The sequence below is a fragment of the Canis lupus genome, chromosome 15, assembly GCF_048164855.1.
Source record: "Canis lupus baileyi chromosome 15, mCanLup2.hap1, whole genome shotgun sequence".
In the NCBI taxonomy this organism is placed as follows: Eukaryota; Metazoa; Chordata; class Mammalia; order Carnivora; family Canidae; genus Canis; species Canis lupus.
The window spans coordinates 32,385,150-32,401,855 of record NC_132852.1 but is presented as its reverse complement, the minus strand read 5'-3'; the positions used below and the strand labels follow the sequence as shown (position 1 = coordinate 32,401,855).

Genomic DNA, 16,706 nt, shown 5'->3' with positions numbered 1-16,706 from the left:
AGTATCCTTATGAGGCATCATTAATTAATCCCATTTTACATATGAAGACCCTGAAGTTCAGAAAGGTTATATAATTAGCCCAAGATCATGCAGTTAATAAAAAGTGGGACCTGGATCGAACCACACCTGCCTTATGATTACAAGATACATCCTCTTAAATAATAGGCTGATAGTAAATAATGCCATCCTTGGATTTTACGGGACCTCTTCCCCTCCCCCCTAATCCCTTGCCTTTCAATTAGGAAAGGTAATAGCTCCATTTAAGGAAGCCCCAAGGGGATTTTGACTTTCCAGTTTATGAGCTGAGAAGGATCTGGGACCCAAGTCTCCTGCCTTCGACATGTCACATTTCCTCTACCGTCATATCAAGCAAACTATAGGATGAGTGGGGACATATTGAGCTTTGAAGGGACCACCATAGTGGCGTCTGAGGAACATCTACAGGAACATGTTGTCTTTCTTCCCTGCAGTTCACCTTTGGGGTCACCAGCAGGCTGTCTGCTTTGAGATGACTTTATCTTTAGGGTGGTGGCCTGAAGGGATTCATTCATAGCATACATTTTTGACAAGTTTAAGGCCACAGATGCAGTCTATAGTTGTGAGATGTGGCTTCTTCTTCCTTTTTTTTTTTTTTTTTTTTTTATGTGAAGCAAATTGGACTACCTGAGGAGTAGAGGCAGAGCGTAGACAATGACCACTCTTTAGGGAATAGAACTTAATCCTGCCTGACTCACTGGGTTTCTCATACTGATTTCCTCTTTATCTATCTGTCCATCTCTTCTTACACATATTCACCTCATCTTTCACAGAGGGGTTCATGCCCACCCAATACATGTAATTTCCTGATTAATCGCAAAACCAGCAATCATTTTCACTGGAGCTCTTGGCCTACTCTTTTCTTTCAAGCATTCCCTGGATATATACTTTCTGAATGCCTATTACATGCCAGGTACTATGCTAGGGGCGGCTATAGAGATGAATATGGCATGGTTTCCACTGTCTCAATGTAATCACAAGCCAGCAGGTATCTCTTAACAGCTATCTGTTGATGCTGGGCTCAACTCAACAACAACAAAAAATTACTGAACACATGCTTATGGCAAACAGTGGATTAACCATGGTGCATAGCATCTTAGGTTTCTAAACTACAGCAAGGACTGTGTCTCAACTAGGACTGGCATTTGGCAATGTCTGGAGACATTTTTGGTTGTCACTAAATGAGGTGTGAGGGTCGAGGTGCTGCTGGTGTCTAATGGGGAGAGGCCAAGAACACTACTAAATATCCCCCACAGAACAGAGTGCCCCCCACCCCCACAAAAGAGTATCAGGCCCCAAACGTGAATGATGGTGAAGCTGAGAACTCTGCTCTGTTCTATGTTCCTCTGAGTCCAAGTCAGCATTAAGTACTGAGTGACCAGTACCAGAAAAGAGAAAGGAATTATTTTTGATAGATGCTGTCCTCAATTGCCTCGGGAACCCACAGTGGCTTCTGGGAGCCAGAAAGTCAATAGAAACCAGGAAACTCAGGGATGAAAACCCAGTAATAAGAGCATGATTAGGCCCCAGTACAGAAGTGACTTAGAGGAAGATTTTAGACTTGAAAGCAGGCAAATCAAAGGAATAATGGCTCCTGCACTCTAAATGCAGGAGGTAAGGTAAGCCATAATAGCACAAGGAGACTTGAGTGAATAAAGCCCAACTGAACACATGTGTACAGGGCGAAAGCAAATGCAAAGGGTAATTGAGACAATGGGGCAGGGGAGGGTGTGGGGAGAAACTCACTTCACATGATGAGTTGCAGAGGTAATCTGAGCGAAAACAAAAGCTCTTTCCACGACTCGAGTTCCAAAGAACCTTTGAGAGGATATCCACATTATCTGGATGAAAAGAGCCTGCCTCCTGGAAACAATAATGCCAACACTCTACCGTCCTTTGTCTGCCCGAGCCCAGGCTTTAGCAAAATACCCTAACGACACAGGACAGCCTGAAAAGCCGGAGCTCTGCACGTGCCTCTAATGGGCTCAAAGTCACTGGCAGACAGAAGGAGCTCGGCACGCTTCAAGGAGAATGTAGAGCAAGTACAAAGGAGGTGAAGGACACCTCAAGGCTTTGCCAAATAGTTCAGGAAGCCCACACTGAATACAGAGTTCGCGAAGGGCAGGTGCAGGGGCATCTACCGACATAGAGATTTTGACCTCTCTCTTCAGCTGCTACTTCTGCTCTGAAGCAGGGAAGGGGAAGGCACCCATTAGGTAAGCTGCGTAGTGTGAACGAAGTGAGTCCGGGCCATCGTACTTGGGGGCTACTGAACACAAATGTCTCCATTACCTACACTTCCTCCCATCAGCAGAAACGACTGGAGGGTTTTGGAAAGAGAGACCTGCCATACTAGCCGGGGTCATGGGAGGCAGGGCCAGTGGTCAGGCCCCTCAGCAGGGCACTGTTGAAAGCAGGCTTCTGCTGTGGATTTCCTGTTCTCATTCTCGAGACCTTTCTGCAAGTTCCCAATTATTTACAAATAAAGGAGCTTTGAAAAAGTTAGTTCCAAAAATGACATAGACACATATGTGTATTTAAAACTTTCTACAGGCTTCCCTGTTACAATATCATGAAAGGGTCCATGAATGAAAAAGTAATATGGACACTGAAAAAAACAGACAAACCCATAAATATGGTGTCTCACTTGTCTGGTTCAAATCCTTCAGTGGCTTCCCACCACTTACAATCAAGACATCAGTTTAAGATGACAAACAAGGCTTCCTTTGATCTGACCCCTCCCTATGACCTAGAGTTTTCACTCCGGTGATTCTTCCATTTGTTCTCGAGCCTCTCTCAAAAAGAAGAAAACAAAAAAACAAAAAAACAAAAAACAAACAAACAAAAAAAACCTAACTGTATGTCCTGACCAACCATGCTGATTCATAGCCGTGTGCTTTTGACCATGATGATCTTGTTCCCCGAACGTTCTGTGTAACTTCCCACCGTAATGATCTCTTAACCATCCTTCAAAAACCTACATGGGAATTGTATCTTGAGAAGTCCTGGTTGACCACTCTGGCCAATAGACACAATTATGCAAATTCTATGTTATTATTGTTATTCTTATAGGTAGCACACTGTCTTAGGGAGTTATCTACACTTTTATCTCATTTATTGGATGGTGGTCAGGAATAAAGACCATCTCTCATTTATCGTTGTATGCCTTGAGGCAAAGAAGCCATCTATTAAAGTAGTAAGAGGTGAAAGCTGTATTAGACCACACAAGAGACTTTCCATGAATTGTCTTTAAGTCATACTCTGATACTTGAAACCACAAAGCTGACCCAACACCAATGGGTGGAGAGGGTGATATAATAGAAAGGATTCAACATTAGAATCAGATATATCCCTTCTGGGGTCTCTTCTTCCTTGCTTACCAAGTCCATGGCATATGGTCAAAAACAAGACACAGTGTTGGATTATCTCGAGATTTGGGCTTTGTAATCAAAGAGAACTTGGCCTCTTACCATCTGAGGGACTTTGTGGAAGTTACTTCATCTAAGCCTCAGTTTTCAGATCTATAAAATGGAAATGACAATTCAGCTGAGAGAATGAAATAGGATGGCATATGGTAGTGACGACAGCAGAGAGCCTGGCATGTAGTCCTCGATATATGGTAAATAGCTGTGATGATCATTAATAGGGGGAGTCTATTATCTGGTTGAATCACATCATTGAATGAAATGTCATATAAACACAATCCATCATTTTTAGCTCCCATTTCTACTTTGAGGTTTCTTTTCCACATTATCTTTGTTATCCTTTTTACTGTTATCCCTCTACACTTCCAATACATGCTGCCTATTATCTGAATTATTTAATTAAAAATGAGAATGTGAGTTCCCTGGCTATGAAGAAAGAGACAAATTCTTTTCCAGGCAAACGTATGATGTCCATTACCACATAATACTTTACTCCTAAACATACCCAGATTTGCAACAAAGGTATTTCAGGCAGTGCATAGATGACAATGTTAAAAAGAAGTATTAAACTGACCACCTAGCTTCATACATAATTGATGCCCTAGAGTGACTGCTCCTGTCAAATTTGGTGGGTATTACTCAGATTTCCTTGCAGTGGCATGCCAGAACTGCCTCTTGAAGGTGATCTCCAAATGATACTGTTGAGCTAGCACATGAATCGCCAGCCTGACACTTCCCGCACACAGAAATCAAGGTTTAAAACATCACTTGTAACTAGCAGGAGCCAGTGCTAGCAGAGCACGGAGGGTGAGGAATATTGCACACGATTAATAAACATGTCGACAGAGATTCTGTTGGAAGGACTGATAGCCAAATCTCTAAGTCAATACCGATATCAACAATTAAAGGGACAGTTCCAATTTAGCTAAAGCAGAGTCAAGAAAGACTCAGTTGTATTTTTTTTTTTTTTAATGATAGTTACAGAGAGAGAGAGAGAGAGAGAGAGAGGCAGAGACACAGGCAGAGGGAGAAGCAGGCTCCATGCACCGGGAGCCCGATGTGGGATTCGATCCCGGGTCTCCAGGATCACGCCCTGGGCCAAACGCAGGCGCCAAACCGCTGCGCCACCCAGGGATCCCCGACTCAGTTGTATTTAAACCAAAATTCACCATGGCAGGGGATTATTTATTTTTCTTTTTCTTTTCTTTTCTTTCCTTACTTTTCTTTTCTTTTTGGAAGCTTAACTGATATAGCGAAGTGAATCTGAGTGATGTCTGGACTTGAGCCGCACAGCTGCTAAGCTAGGGTGGTGCGTCTGTCATGTGTAGTGTGCGAGCCACTGCAATTCATACCAACCAAAGCTCAGGGAGTTTCAATAAGTCCCTCTCTTTCCCTCAGTGTAACTTACTGCACTGAATCTAAGGAGGCTCCACGGGAGAGATCACAGCTCCTTTAGATTTTACAAAGTGGAGAAGTCTGAGCACTGTGCAGTGCAATGAAAGAAGCCATCTAGGATTCTTTCAGCAGGCACAAATTCTAGAACTGAAGCGAAACTGCAGTAAGATCAGCTGGGTGTATCTCAAAAGTACCTGCAGGCAGGTGCTTAGTCTGCAGGTCTCTAACTCATGAAGCTGAAATGGGCACGCTCTATTTTACTAGCAGTTATGTGAAAAATTCCCCATGCTGCTGATGTGCCTTCTAGTTGCCCACAGTTAACTAAAAACAAAGGACATTATAGAAGGTGGCACTTTCTTCCTGAACAGACTCTACACACAGTGGGCAGGACATGGGTATCATGGCAAAAGACTACCAACAGAAGCCGATAATGCAGTGGCTGTTTGTTTCTGTTTTAACAAGATCTGCGTACAAAACAAAGGCATTTGCTAAGTGAATCAGGACGGTGTGTGGTATGCTTCACAGAAACATTAAAATCCATGCTGTCTCAGCAGGATTGGGATGGAGTTCTTGATTCATGCCCATGGAGCATTACTGCTGAATTACAGAACCGCAGCTCTTTATGTGGAGGCCTCCCAGACTGCTTTTACTTCTGCATAATTCAAGATATAAAGACTGTTTATTGCTGCTAAACTGTGAAAAAAGGCACAGGACAGAGAAATAGCTCTCCGCCTTCATTAGGTTAATTTAGAAATCATACATTTCCTTTCCTTATGTGTTTTTCTTTAAATTTTTTACTACTGATGGATTAATTGCTAGCCTTCTGATTTTTCCTCCAAACCGCCTTCCCTCTTTTTTTTTTTCCACCTTCCCTCTTGATCCATTTGTTTCTTCTTCCAATTTGAGAAGCCTTAAACACAATATGCAAATTTTATATTTTTGAAGGGAAAAAGGATGTAATTTCCTGTCAAGGAAAAAAAAATGGAGAGTAGGATAAAGGGATGTTCTGTTAGTAGGGTTTCTGCATCCCATCAAAGCCCACTGAAAGTTGTCACTGGCACTAAGCCACTCTGCAAAACCATCTCCAGAACTTGAACACAATGCAGATTCCAATGCCATCTAGTGATGGTGTTTAACTACAATTGGAGAGCAATAAGGCTCAGGCCTGTAATCCCAGACATGCGCAACAACATGCAGGAAAAGCAGTAGGCTTGCATGTGTGAACTCATATATATTTATAAATGCCATTATCTTACCTTAATACTTTTAGCTGTATATGTAGGAAACGAAATGGTAGACTCTTTAATGCCAGGCATGTATCTTACCCAGCTGCTACTCAGCATGCAATATCTGACACATAAAGAAGCTTCGTTGGGTGGATTTTTAAGAGAATAGGCTCAGAAGCCAGGTTATCTGGGTTCAATTATTGAATCAATCATTTAGTAACTGTGTCCTCCAGTAATATGTAACCTGTCTGTGCCTCAGTTTCCTTACTTATGAAATTGGCAGATTACTAGCATCTACTTCAGAGAGCTGTCGGGAGGATTCAGTGATGAACTGTGCCTGGCATAGAGTGCATATGCGATAAATGTTAGCTATATAGTAGTTTCTGCACTAATTTGTATCTGGAATAAATGACTCTATAACTAGATTCATTGAATAATGAACTCTCAGAAAGAGAAATTAAGAAAGTAGTCTTATTTGCAACTGAATCAAAAACAAGTATAATGCTTAGAAGTGAGTTTAACCAAGGAGGTGAAAGACCTGTACTCTGATAGCTATGACATTGATGAAAGAAATTGAAGATGATACAAATAAATAGAAAAATATACCATGCTCATGGATTGGAAAATTAATGTTGTTAAAATGTCCATACTACTCAAGGCAATCTATAGATTTGATGCAATCCCTATGAAAATAGCAATGGCATTTTTCACAGAACTAGAATAAGTAATCCTAAAATCTGTATGGAACCCCAAAAGGCCTCAAGCAGCTGAAGCCACCTCAAGAAAGAAAAACAAAGCTGAATGTATCATATACTTGCACAAAAACAGTCAGAAAAATCAATGGAATAAAATAGAGTCCAAAAGTAAACCCCACCTTACATGGTCTTCGTCCAAGGAGGCAAGAATATACAATAAGAGAAAGACAGTCTCTTCAATAAATGGTGTTAGGAAAACTGGACAACTACATGCAAAAGGATGGAGTGTTTACATATACCATATACAAAAAGAAACTCAAAATGGATTAACGACCAGAATGTAAGATCTGAAACCATAAAACTTCCATAATAAACATAAGTTGTAAGCTCTTGGGCATCGGTCTAAGCAATATATTTTTAGATCTGTCTCCTCAAGCAAGGGCAAGAAAAGCAAAAATAAACAAATGGGACTACATCAAACTAAAGAGCTTTTGCACAGCAGAGGAAACTGAACAAAATGGAAAGGTAACCTCCTGAATGGGAGAACATGTTTGCAAATAATATAACTGATAAGGAGTTCATATCCAAAATATATAGAGAACTCACACAATTCAACATCAAACAAAACAAAATTTTTTAAAAGGCAATCCAACTATAAATTGATAAGAGGACCTGAGTAGGCATTTCTCCAAAGGAGACACAGATGCCCGCACATGAAAAGACACTACACACCACTTATAATCAGGAAGATGCAAATCAAAACTACAATGAGGGGATCCCTGGGTGGCGCAGCGGTTTGGCGCCTGCCTTTGGCCCGGGGCGCAATCCTGGAGACCCGGGATCGAATCCCACATAAGGCTCCCGGTGCATGGAGCCTGCTTCTCCCTCTGCCTATGTCTCTGCCTCTCTCTCTCTCTCTGTGACTATCATAAATAAATAAAAATTAAAAAAAAAAACTACAATGAGGTATCATGTCATCCCTCTTAGAATGGGTATTACTTAAAAGACAAGAAATAACAAGTATTGGTGAAGGTGTGGAGAAACCCTCACATACTGTCGGCAGGAATGCAAAATGGTGCAGCAACTAGAAAAAACAGCATGGAGGTTCCTCAAAAAATTAAAAACAGAACTAACATATGACTCAGCAATACCACTTCTGGGTATTTATCCAAAGAAGACAAAAAGAAATTCAAAAGATATATGCACCTCTATGTTCATTGCAGCATTACTCACAATAGCCAAGATAAGATGATAACCTAAGCGTCTACTGATAGATTAATGGATAAAGATGTAGTATATATAATGGAATATTACTCAGCCTGTAAAAAAAAGTGAAACCTTGCCATTTATGATATCATGGATGGATCTAGAAGATAATATGCTAAAGCCAAACAAGTCAGATAGAGAAAGACTAATACTGTATGATTTCACTTTTATGTGGAATCTAAAACAAAACAAAAAACCACAAATGAGCAAATAAAAGAGAAAGAGACTCATAGGTACAGAGAGCAATCTGGTGCTTGCCAGAGGGGATGCAGGTGGGAGAGTGAACAAATGGAGGAAGGTACACAATTCCAGTTATAAAGTCAGTAAGGCACAAGGATACAATGTCCAGGACAGGGAATATAGTTAATAATATGTAACACCTCTGTATGGTGACAGATGCAGTTAGGCTTATGGTAGCATCACTTCCTAATGTACATAAATGTTGAATCCCTATGTTGTATACCTAAAACCAATATAATATTGTGTTTCAAGTACAGTTCAATAATAAATAACAGAGGTACTGCTATATTGGCATATCTACAAATTGTAGCTTTAAGAATCCAATGAGTCAATATATGCGAAAATCTATGTAAATTTCAAGGTGATAACTTAAGTTGAAGAGTTTATTCGTGGGTGCCTGGGTGGCTCAGTGGGTTAAGTGTTCAACTCTAGGGTTTGGCTTAAGTCATGATCTTAAGGTCATGAGATAGAGCTCCACATTGGGCTCCTTGCTGAGTGTGGAGTCCGTTTAAGATTCTCTCTCTTCATCTCCCTCTGTCCTTCCCTGCTCCTCCTTTAAAAAAAAAAAAAAAAGAGTTTATTCTTAGATGTACCACACAGCCATGTGTAAATATTCATCCACTAAGTCATAAACACTTGCCAGGTATCCACTATATTTATTTATAAATATGATTTATATATTTATATTATATATAATATATAAATATATTTATTTATATATATGATTTGCATCTCCTATCCTGAGGGGAATTACCTTAAGGAAATAGGACATACAGTCATGAAAAGTTAAAGACAGATCAGAGGAAGGGAGTAGGGGAGAGAAAACAAAACGTTCAAGGCAATATGCTATAAAAGTCTTTAGAGGTGTGGAGACAATGCTGCCCTTCCCTGAGCAGTCCACACCAATCAGATTAGGAGTCTCTTGGAAAGAGAGCTCCATGTCAACTGGGATGGCTGGGGTAGAAGTCAGAAACTGGCTGTGTTAAAATGGATCCTCCCAGGGCCTGCAGAGATGTCAGAGGTCAAGGGCATTCCAGGCAAAGACAAATTGAGCAGACACAGATTGGACTGGAAATAACAGAGTAGTGCTTGGTAAGAAAGAGACTGAGTGTGTGGAGCTAACATAGGAGATGGAGAGGGGGGAAATAAAGAAAGGAAAAGGAAGGCAAGACGAGCAACTAGGCATCCTTTCCAATCTCATTGTAGGTCCCTGCCTTTGGCTTCAAGAAATGCAATTGTATCTTCCAGGTTTTACCCCTCAAGGAATACAAAACAAGGGGGGGAAAAATAAAGAAAGAAAGAAAGAAAGAAAGAAAGAAAGAAAGAAAGAAAGAAAGAAAGAAAGAAAGAAAGAAAGAAAGAAAGAAAGAAAGAAAGAAAGAAAGAAAGAAAGAAAGAAAGAAAAGAATTACAAATCAGGAACTTCAAATGTCTTCTCTCCTTTTCTTCCTCAGTAAGGAAACACAGCCTCCCAGATGAGGATGTGGTAAAAGTCAGTACGTTAATAAGATTTACTTAAGGACCAGTTTTAATGATGAGGGTATTTGGGCTGTAGACAGCCACTTTTTAAATAACTTATATTAACCTCATTTTCCCATCTCTCTTACGATAGCAATTTTTTTTTTTTTTTGGCAGAAATGTTTTTAGAGAAGTAATTTACTGGCACTTAATTACTAGTATTTAACCAATTCAACATTCTCTTTTCTTAAGAGTCCATTAGGTTTCTATTACAATATTATACATTCTAATCAAACGTGGCTTTCTGCAAAGGTCCTCATTGTCAGTCTCCTCAAAGCAAAGTTTATCTGGACTATTAGACATTCTCTCTGCTTTGGCTGCACCAAATTAGATTAATTATTTATACCTGAGGTCCATTGCTTCAGAACTTGGGCACTTCACTTAACATTTCTCTAGTGAATTATTAAGAGTCTTATTTTTAAAATAAGGTCCTCATTTCATAGTCTGTTTGATTGAGGTTAAACACAATAGTCTAGTGATTCTTGTCTTAAACAGTTCAATATCATAAGATTCTCTCCTGGGTTTTATGCCAGTGAACACATTTGAAACAAATGAACCTTTCACTAAGAATACCCTCACAGGCGATGAGGGCAAAGGGTTTTTGACTCAAAACCTGTCTGGCACCAGTCTGGGCAGAATTATTAAAACAAGTCATAGATAGTATATGGATTCACTGTTTATACGTCAGGAATAACTAGAGATATGAAAGGGGCCTTAGGGGTTTTCTAGTGCCCCTCCTTATTTGGCAGATAAAAAAGATATTAATGTCCCATAACATTGGCTCAAAGTGATTTGCTTTATTCCAAAGGCCACGTGGTAGATGCATTGTTAATAGTGTGGATTCCTGATCACAAACAACAAACTCTGCTCTGGCTTGTGTATGCAGGAAAGGACTTGATTACAAAATATTAGTAGTATCCAGACAATCTTTTTTTTTTTTTTTTTTTTTTGGCTTTTACCTTAGAATAAGGGAGACAAAAGAAAATCTCACATACATTAGAAACCATGTCAAATGGTCCACCAAGTGACCAAGATTAATAGAGCTTCTTAAGATATCTTTGCTATCCACTTGGGCATCTGGAAAGGAAAGACTCCCCTGCCCCCACATCCCTGCCCCCTCTCTCCCCTCCAACCCCCCCACCAATAATTTGGCTTCTTATACTTGTCTAAGCTCTGACACACTCTTTGAAACAGCAAATATTCATTCTTTCATTCCACTCTTGGAACCTCCCCTTGTTATACAAGCATTGCAACCTAGTGATCAGTCAATGATAAAACCGATTTGATGCCCAGCAGAAAGAAGGGAACCTCCTCCTTACCCCACAATGCACTGACTAGGGCCCCCGATCTTCTTGAATTGTCTAATTCCAGCACTGTCTTGACTCCTTGGTGAGATAAAAACAAGAATAGTGCCTGGCATGCACTGGCTCAAGGCTAGAATCTGTCAGTTGCTTAGCTTTGGGGCCTTAATTCTCAAAGACATTGAATTATTTTGAGTAGGCTGTTTACCTTGATGTGAGCAGAATTAGCCTTAGACACTAAGCCTTTATGGCAAGTTTTATTGTCCAAGGCAAATATAACCTGTTAAGATTTACAGGCTTTATTAACAGCAATAACCGTTTTATAGCCAACATCAGTAAATCAGGGTTTATTGAGAACTCTACAATTTTAATCTGTGGAAAACCATTAAAATGTCGGCTTTTCATTGGACATAATTTCTAACTTTTATGAAAGATAGATTTTCCATTTAATTGGGGAGTATAAAAAAGTGCGGTGTGGGATAATGAATTGTTTTGAAAAGAGCAAATTGGTTTTAGCTAAACAACAAGTGTCAAACACTAAAGTCGCTATCTTTAGTTAGAAATGTCCCAAGGTCAAGGTGAGAAGCAACTGCAGTGACCAAAATGCTCTAATACATCCAGCTAAAGGATGAGCTCACAGTGTTTAGAAAAACTCGGATTATCATCTGTTCACATATCAGGTTTTGCAAAGAGCGTGTGACCTATTATTATTTCATCCAAATCAGTGTGTAAATGAGTCTGTGAGAATCTTCAAGTTCATATGCTACTTTTCAGAAAGTGTTTTACTACTCCTGGTACCATACATTAGACTCTGCAATGGGGTAAGCGAGGTGAACAAACATTGATAGTCACCAGCTTCTGTCAATAACCATTTATTTCCTCCATGTGATAGATTAAAAGAGAGGGAGGTGGAGAGTGTGTCTGTCTTTTGATGAGCTTGCAAAGTAAGAATAGAGGGCTCAGGTGGGAAAGGCAGAGCTCATTGGTAGTGTGGGGTATGGAGGGATGGTCTTAGCAGCGCCCTGCTTTTCATGGGGCTGAAAATGTGTCAGATATTGTACAAGTCTCAGTTTTAATCTGGTTCTCCAGCTACAATGGAGCCTTCACCTCATCTCTGAGAACCAAAGGTTTGTGAAGCTTTATAAAAGACTAGGATAAGGAGGAAGAAGAAAAACCACAATAATCTCTACTATGTATTTAGTACCAAAAACTGTTTTGCATATTCCCTGGCTTTTTTCTTTCTTTGTCTCCTAGCAATCCTACAAGGAAAATATGCTTCCTATTTTTGGATGAGGAATCTGAGGTTTAGGGTGGCTAGTAAACTGCTAATAGGTCACAGCACTGGGAAGTGCTAGTCAGGGTTTGACCCTTCGTGACAATGAGATCTGTCATGGCCAATGCCAGATAAAGGAAAAACTGTAATGAGGGTAGAGATTACCCTTTCATACATCCACTTTTCTCCTCCTCCTTGGCCTCCTCCCTGTAACTCTGGACATTGTACTTTCCTATTTCCTAGGACAGCATCAAACCCACGCTCCTGGCCCTTGGGAGCTCAGAGCCTCCACAGACATCCTTCTCTAGACTCCTTGACCCCTTGAGCATCCAAAGCCTCCATTTCTCCATTTCACTATTCTTTGTTTCACCACCAGATGACCTATCTCAAACGAAAGAACACAATTTGCAGAAGGTTTGGGATTGCTATATTAGCTAGAAGAAATTTTAATCTAAAACTCCATTTCTAAGGATGGAAAGAAAGTCTGGCAGCATAACAAACAGAGAGGTTACCCCTGGCCTAGGGGCTCTCTAGCTTCAAAAAGCTTTAGGGAGACTCACTGAACCCACAGGCTCATTAAAAACCAACAAGAAATATTAGAGAAGGAAAAAAAAAAAAAGATCTGAGCTTTAAGGTTAGATTGGCTTCCTACTGATCTGAGAGCTTAGACAAGTTCCTATAAGAAGGACATGAAAACACATTTAATTTTCTAGCATCTCTTTTGCAGATCACATGAAATAACACAGAGAAGGCACTGAACACGGTGCCCAGCACATGGGGACATTCCATACATGGTAGCTCTTCCTATGCTTATGCAAACCGCCTTCCGTGGTCATACAGGTGAATCAGTTGCCAAGGAAACTACTTCACAGAGAGAAGACAATTGTACAGGTCTTCAGTGTGCCAACAGAGGAGACCTCATATGTCACTGCAGGACAAAACCCATGGCGCCACCAGGCACAGCTCCTTCCAGTGATGACCCCAAGGTTCCACAGCAGGTGGCAGGAAGGGAACTACATGGTGGAAAGGGAAGCATCCCTGCTCAAAGAAGATAGCAGGAGCTATTTTACAATGACGATTCTTATATAACTGACCGATTTCCAAGCAGAGTTCCCAACGATTGCCACCCTGGAGAGTCGTGAACGCTGCAGGATCCTCACCCAACGGTGATGTCAGAAGGCACAGCAGTGCACTCGTGGAGGTCCGAAGAGCGGGTGACAGGCGCTGTCAGACATCTCTACCCAGGGAGCCCCCTTTTGGAAGGGTATGCACATTCTCCCTTTCCTTCCCCATCCTGTCCTCCTCTCTCTCAGCCTTCTTCTGCCATTCTGCCCTCCCTTCAGCAAAAATACAGATGTCGGTGGTAATAACGACTGTGTGACCTATTGCATGCTAGAAGAGCTGTAAATATTGGCGTGTGGATATGGGTAGTATCTGACTCATGATTCCAAAGTAACTCAAGTGTTTGGAATTGGGATGCCTCCTCGCATTATGATGATGCGTTAAATGCTTGTCAGGGCCCCACAAGAGCCCATTAACTCACGATGTAGCTGGAACACACTCCATATCCATCCTATGATACAAAATGTACAAAACACAGCTTTCCTCCACTCTCAGCTCCGGATTGCTGTTTTAAACCATCCTGCAGTCCTGGCTGCTCCTGGCAATGGCCCTCTATTTAAAATCAGCCAGGCTGGCTCTGAAATTTATTTCTAATAACGTACACATGGTTAAAATAAAAGGGTCATATGATACCAATGGGAAAATGAGAAGTGCACTGAGTTAGAGGGTCCCCCCCAGATGTCATGTCCACACAGACATCTGCAAATCAGGATTTTGAGGGGTAGATGGTGCCTGTAGCAAACTGCTGACACTCAAGTTAGAGTCCTGGGAGCACAGAGGCAGTCGCGAATGGGAGTGACACATTCACCTGTGCACTTAGCGTCCCGCTGCCTGTCATCCTGCTCTGGACACCAGAGCACACTCTCGAAGGAACAAGAAGGTGGCAAAAGAAGATCAAAAATCTTTGTTTCACATTAAATGAAAATCTAAAAATAAGCATTTTCCTTTCTAATCATTTCCTATCATGCATGGAATGTTCACTTTAATTTTCAAGTCCGTTTACTTCATTTCTGTGAACCACTTGAGCTTTGAATAGTGTCCACCCAGCATGCTTTCTGTCTAAACATGCAAGTGTGTGTGTTTTTTCATTTCCCTTTATTTTCTCATTCCTTTGTCCTTCCAATTGCAAAATCCCACAGCAATTTTAGCGAAAAATATGATGCAAAGGCTCTTTCTTTCCCCCTCCCCCCCTTTTTAAATATCTACTTCTCAGTGAATAAACAAACCATAGCTCTGAGGACAGTTTTCTAGCTTCCCACAGAAGAGTCACAACTGGACTATCTACTGCTCACCTCAGGCCTACATTTATAAAACTCATCATTCTACTAAGCATTCCTGGTACTTCCTAGCTTGCCTCTACCCCTAATATTGCCTTTCTAACTGTATTACTCATCTATCAGAACATCTTTTAAGAGTGAATGAAAGATTTAGGAAGGTTTCTCTATCACCACCATAGGTCATCACTGACAACCATATTCTAATAGCATGGTAGGAGTTCTAGAAAACATGCAAGGAGCAAAAACCACAGTGACTCTGGATTTTAGACTCCCACTGGGAAGGAGACCTGTGGCTTCATCGCTTTTTACATTCCCCATGCCGGCACAATGCCTACAGCACAATAAATGCTCAGTGAATGTCTGTTCCATTACTAAAGAAAGACTATTAAGTACAAACATCAGTGACACTTGGCTCTAGGGGCTGATCTCCTTCTCTGTGGGCTTTTTCACGTGGCTCTGCCTGTTAGAGCTCAGGTTGATTCATGACCCAGTGTGCATATCACAGTGTCCAAGGTGACTGAGGACACAAAGGATACCACCTGTGTCATCTGAGGTCACCAAAATTAAGACAACAGACCAAATCCTGCTCAGGCTACCTCGCAAGAGCTTTGTGTCACCAACCAAGTAGACAAGAGACAATTTCCTCTTCCAAATTATTTCCTCCACAATTTCTTCATCATCTTTGGCAAATGGGTTCAGACAGCAAGAACACCACACACAGGCTCTTTTACCTCACTCAGGATCACGCAGGACTTGGTTCCCCTTCTTGGGTCCCAGGCCTTACCTCAGCAGCAGGGACACCCTCGGGCGGTCGGCAGTGTAGCACTATCATGCCTTCGATGGGAACCTCCCTTCCCTGTGGATCTTGTTCAAAGTTTTTCCGTAGATCTGCAATTAAAACAAAAACAAAAACAAAAACAAAAACAAAAAAAAAAGAAGAGTGTGAGAGTGTGAGGTCCACGTGACAACTTGCTCTAGGGCCAGTATTATTCACATTGGTTCCAGATGCAATAAGTTAGGGAGCTTAAAAAAAAAAAAAAGAAAAAGATAGCGAGCTTCATGTCACAAACTAAATACAGAAAAGGGGATCCCTGGGTGGCGCAGCGGTTTGGCGCCTGCCTTTGGCCCAGGGCACGATCCTGGAGGCCCGGGATCGAATCCCACGTCAGGCTCCTGGTGCATGGAGCCTGCATGGAGCCTGCTTCTCCTTCTGCCAATGTCTCTGCCTCTCTCTCTCTCTCTCTCTGTGACTATCATAAATAAATAAAAATTAAAAAAAAAAGATTTTAGATAAATACAGAAAAGTCACTGGGTTTCAGGAATTACAGAAGAAAACCGTTTTCCCAAGTATTCACGAGCACATGTGAAATAAACCTGCACAGAACTTCCTAACACTCTATCCTGCCGTGAAGGATGAAAGATTTAGTGGGGGAGCAGAAAGAAAACCAACAAACAACTCATCATTTCCTGAGTCTGTGCCAGCATAATCTGCTTAGCATCTGATGAAACACTTGGCCTGATAAATTGCTATGCACAGCTATTATGCAGTTGAGATGCACGTGAATTTTTTTATTATTATTAACGAAAGAATGCCTTATTAATCTGTAACCTCTGCCTTTTCCTTAACCCTCTAGAGGGCTCTAGAAGATGGTAATAGAGTGAGATTACCTATTAGGCTTTTATGTGTAACCAGGGAGAATGGGGCAACATTCAACCACAACAAAATCTATAACTCATCCAACCAAACATATAATTAAAAAATACAACGCCCTCCAGTCAAACAGTGATGCTGGGTATCTGCATAGTGCCCTTCATGGAAGGCTCGAGGCACTTTGCAAACAAGCTGCACTATTAACCTTTTACACATGGAAGGGTGATGTTTGGAGAGGTTAATTGGCTTGCCAGTGGTCACGGAGATCATCAATGCAGTGA

The 16,706-nt window shown here is 41.1% G+C and overlaps 1 protein-coding gene across 7 annotated transcripts in view; it reads right to left on the bottom strand.

Annotated features, from left to right (window-relative positions):
• Positions 1-16,706, bottom strand: part of UNC5D (unc-5 netrin receptor D) — a 531,156-nt gene that overhangs the window by 171,866 nt on the left and 342,584 nt on the right. For all 7 annotated transcript variants that reach the window (XM_072776399.1, XM_072776402.1, XM_072776397.1 and 4 more), the window contains exon 4: positions 15,559-15,662. In XM_072776399.1, coding sequence (XP_072632500.1) covers positions 15,559-15,662 — 104 coding nt within the window. The remainder of the gene's footprint in view (positions 1-15,558; positions 15,663-16,706) is intronic.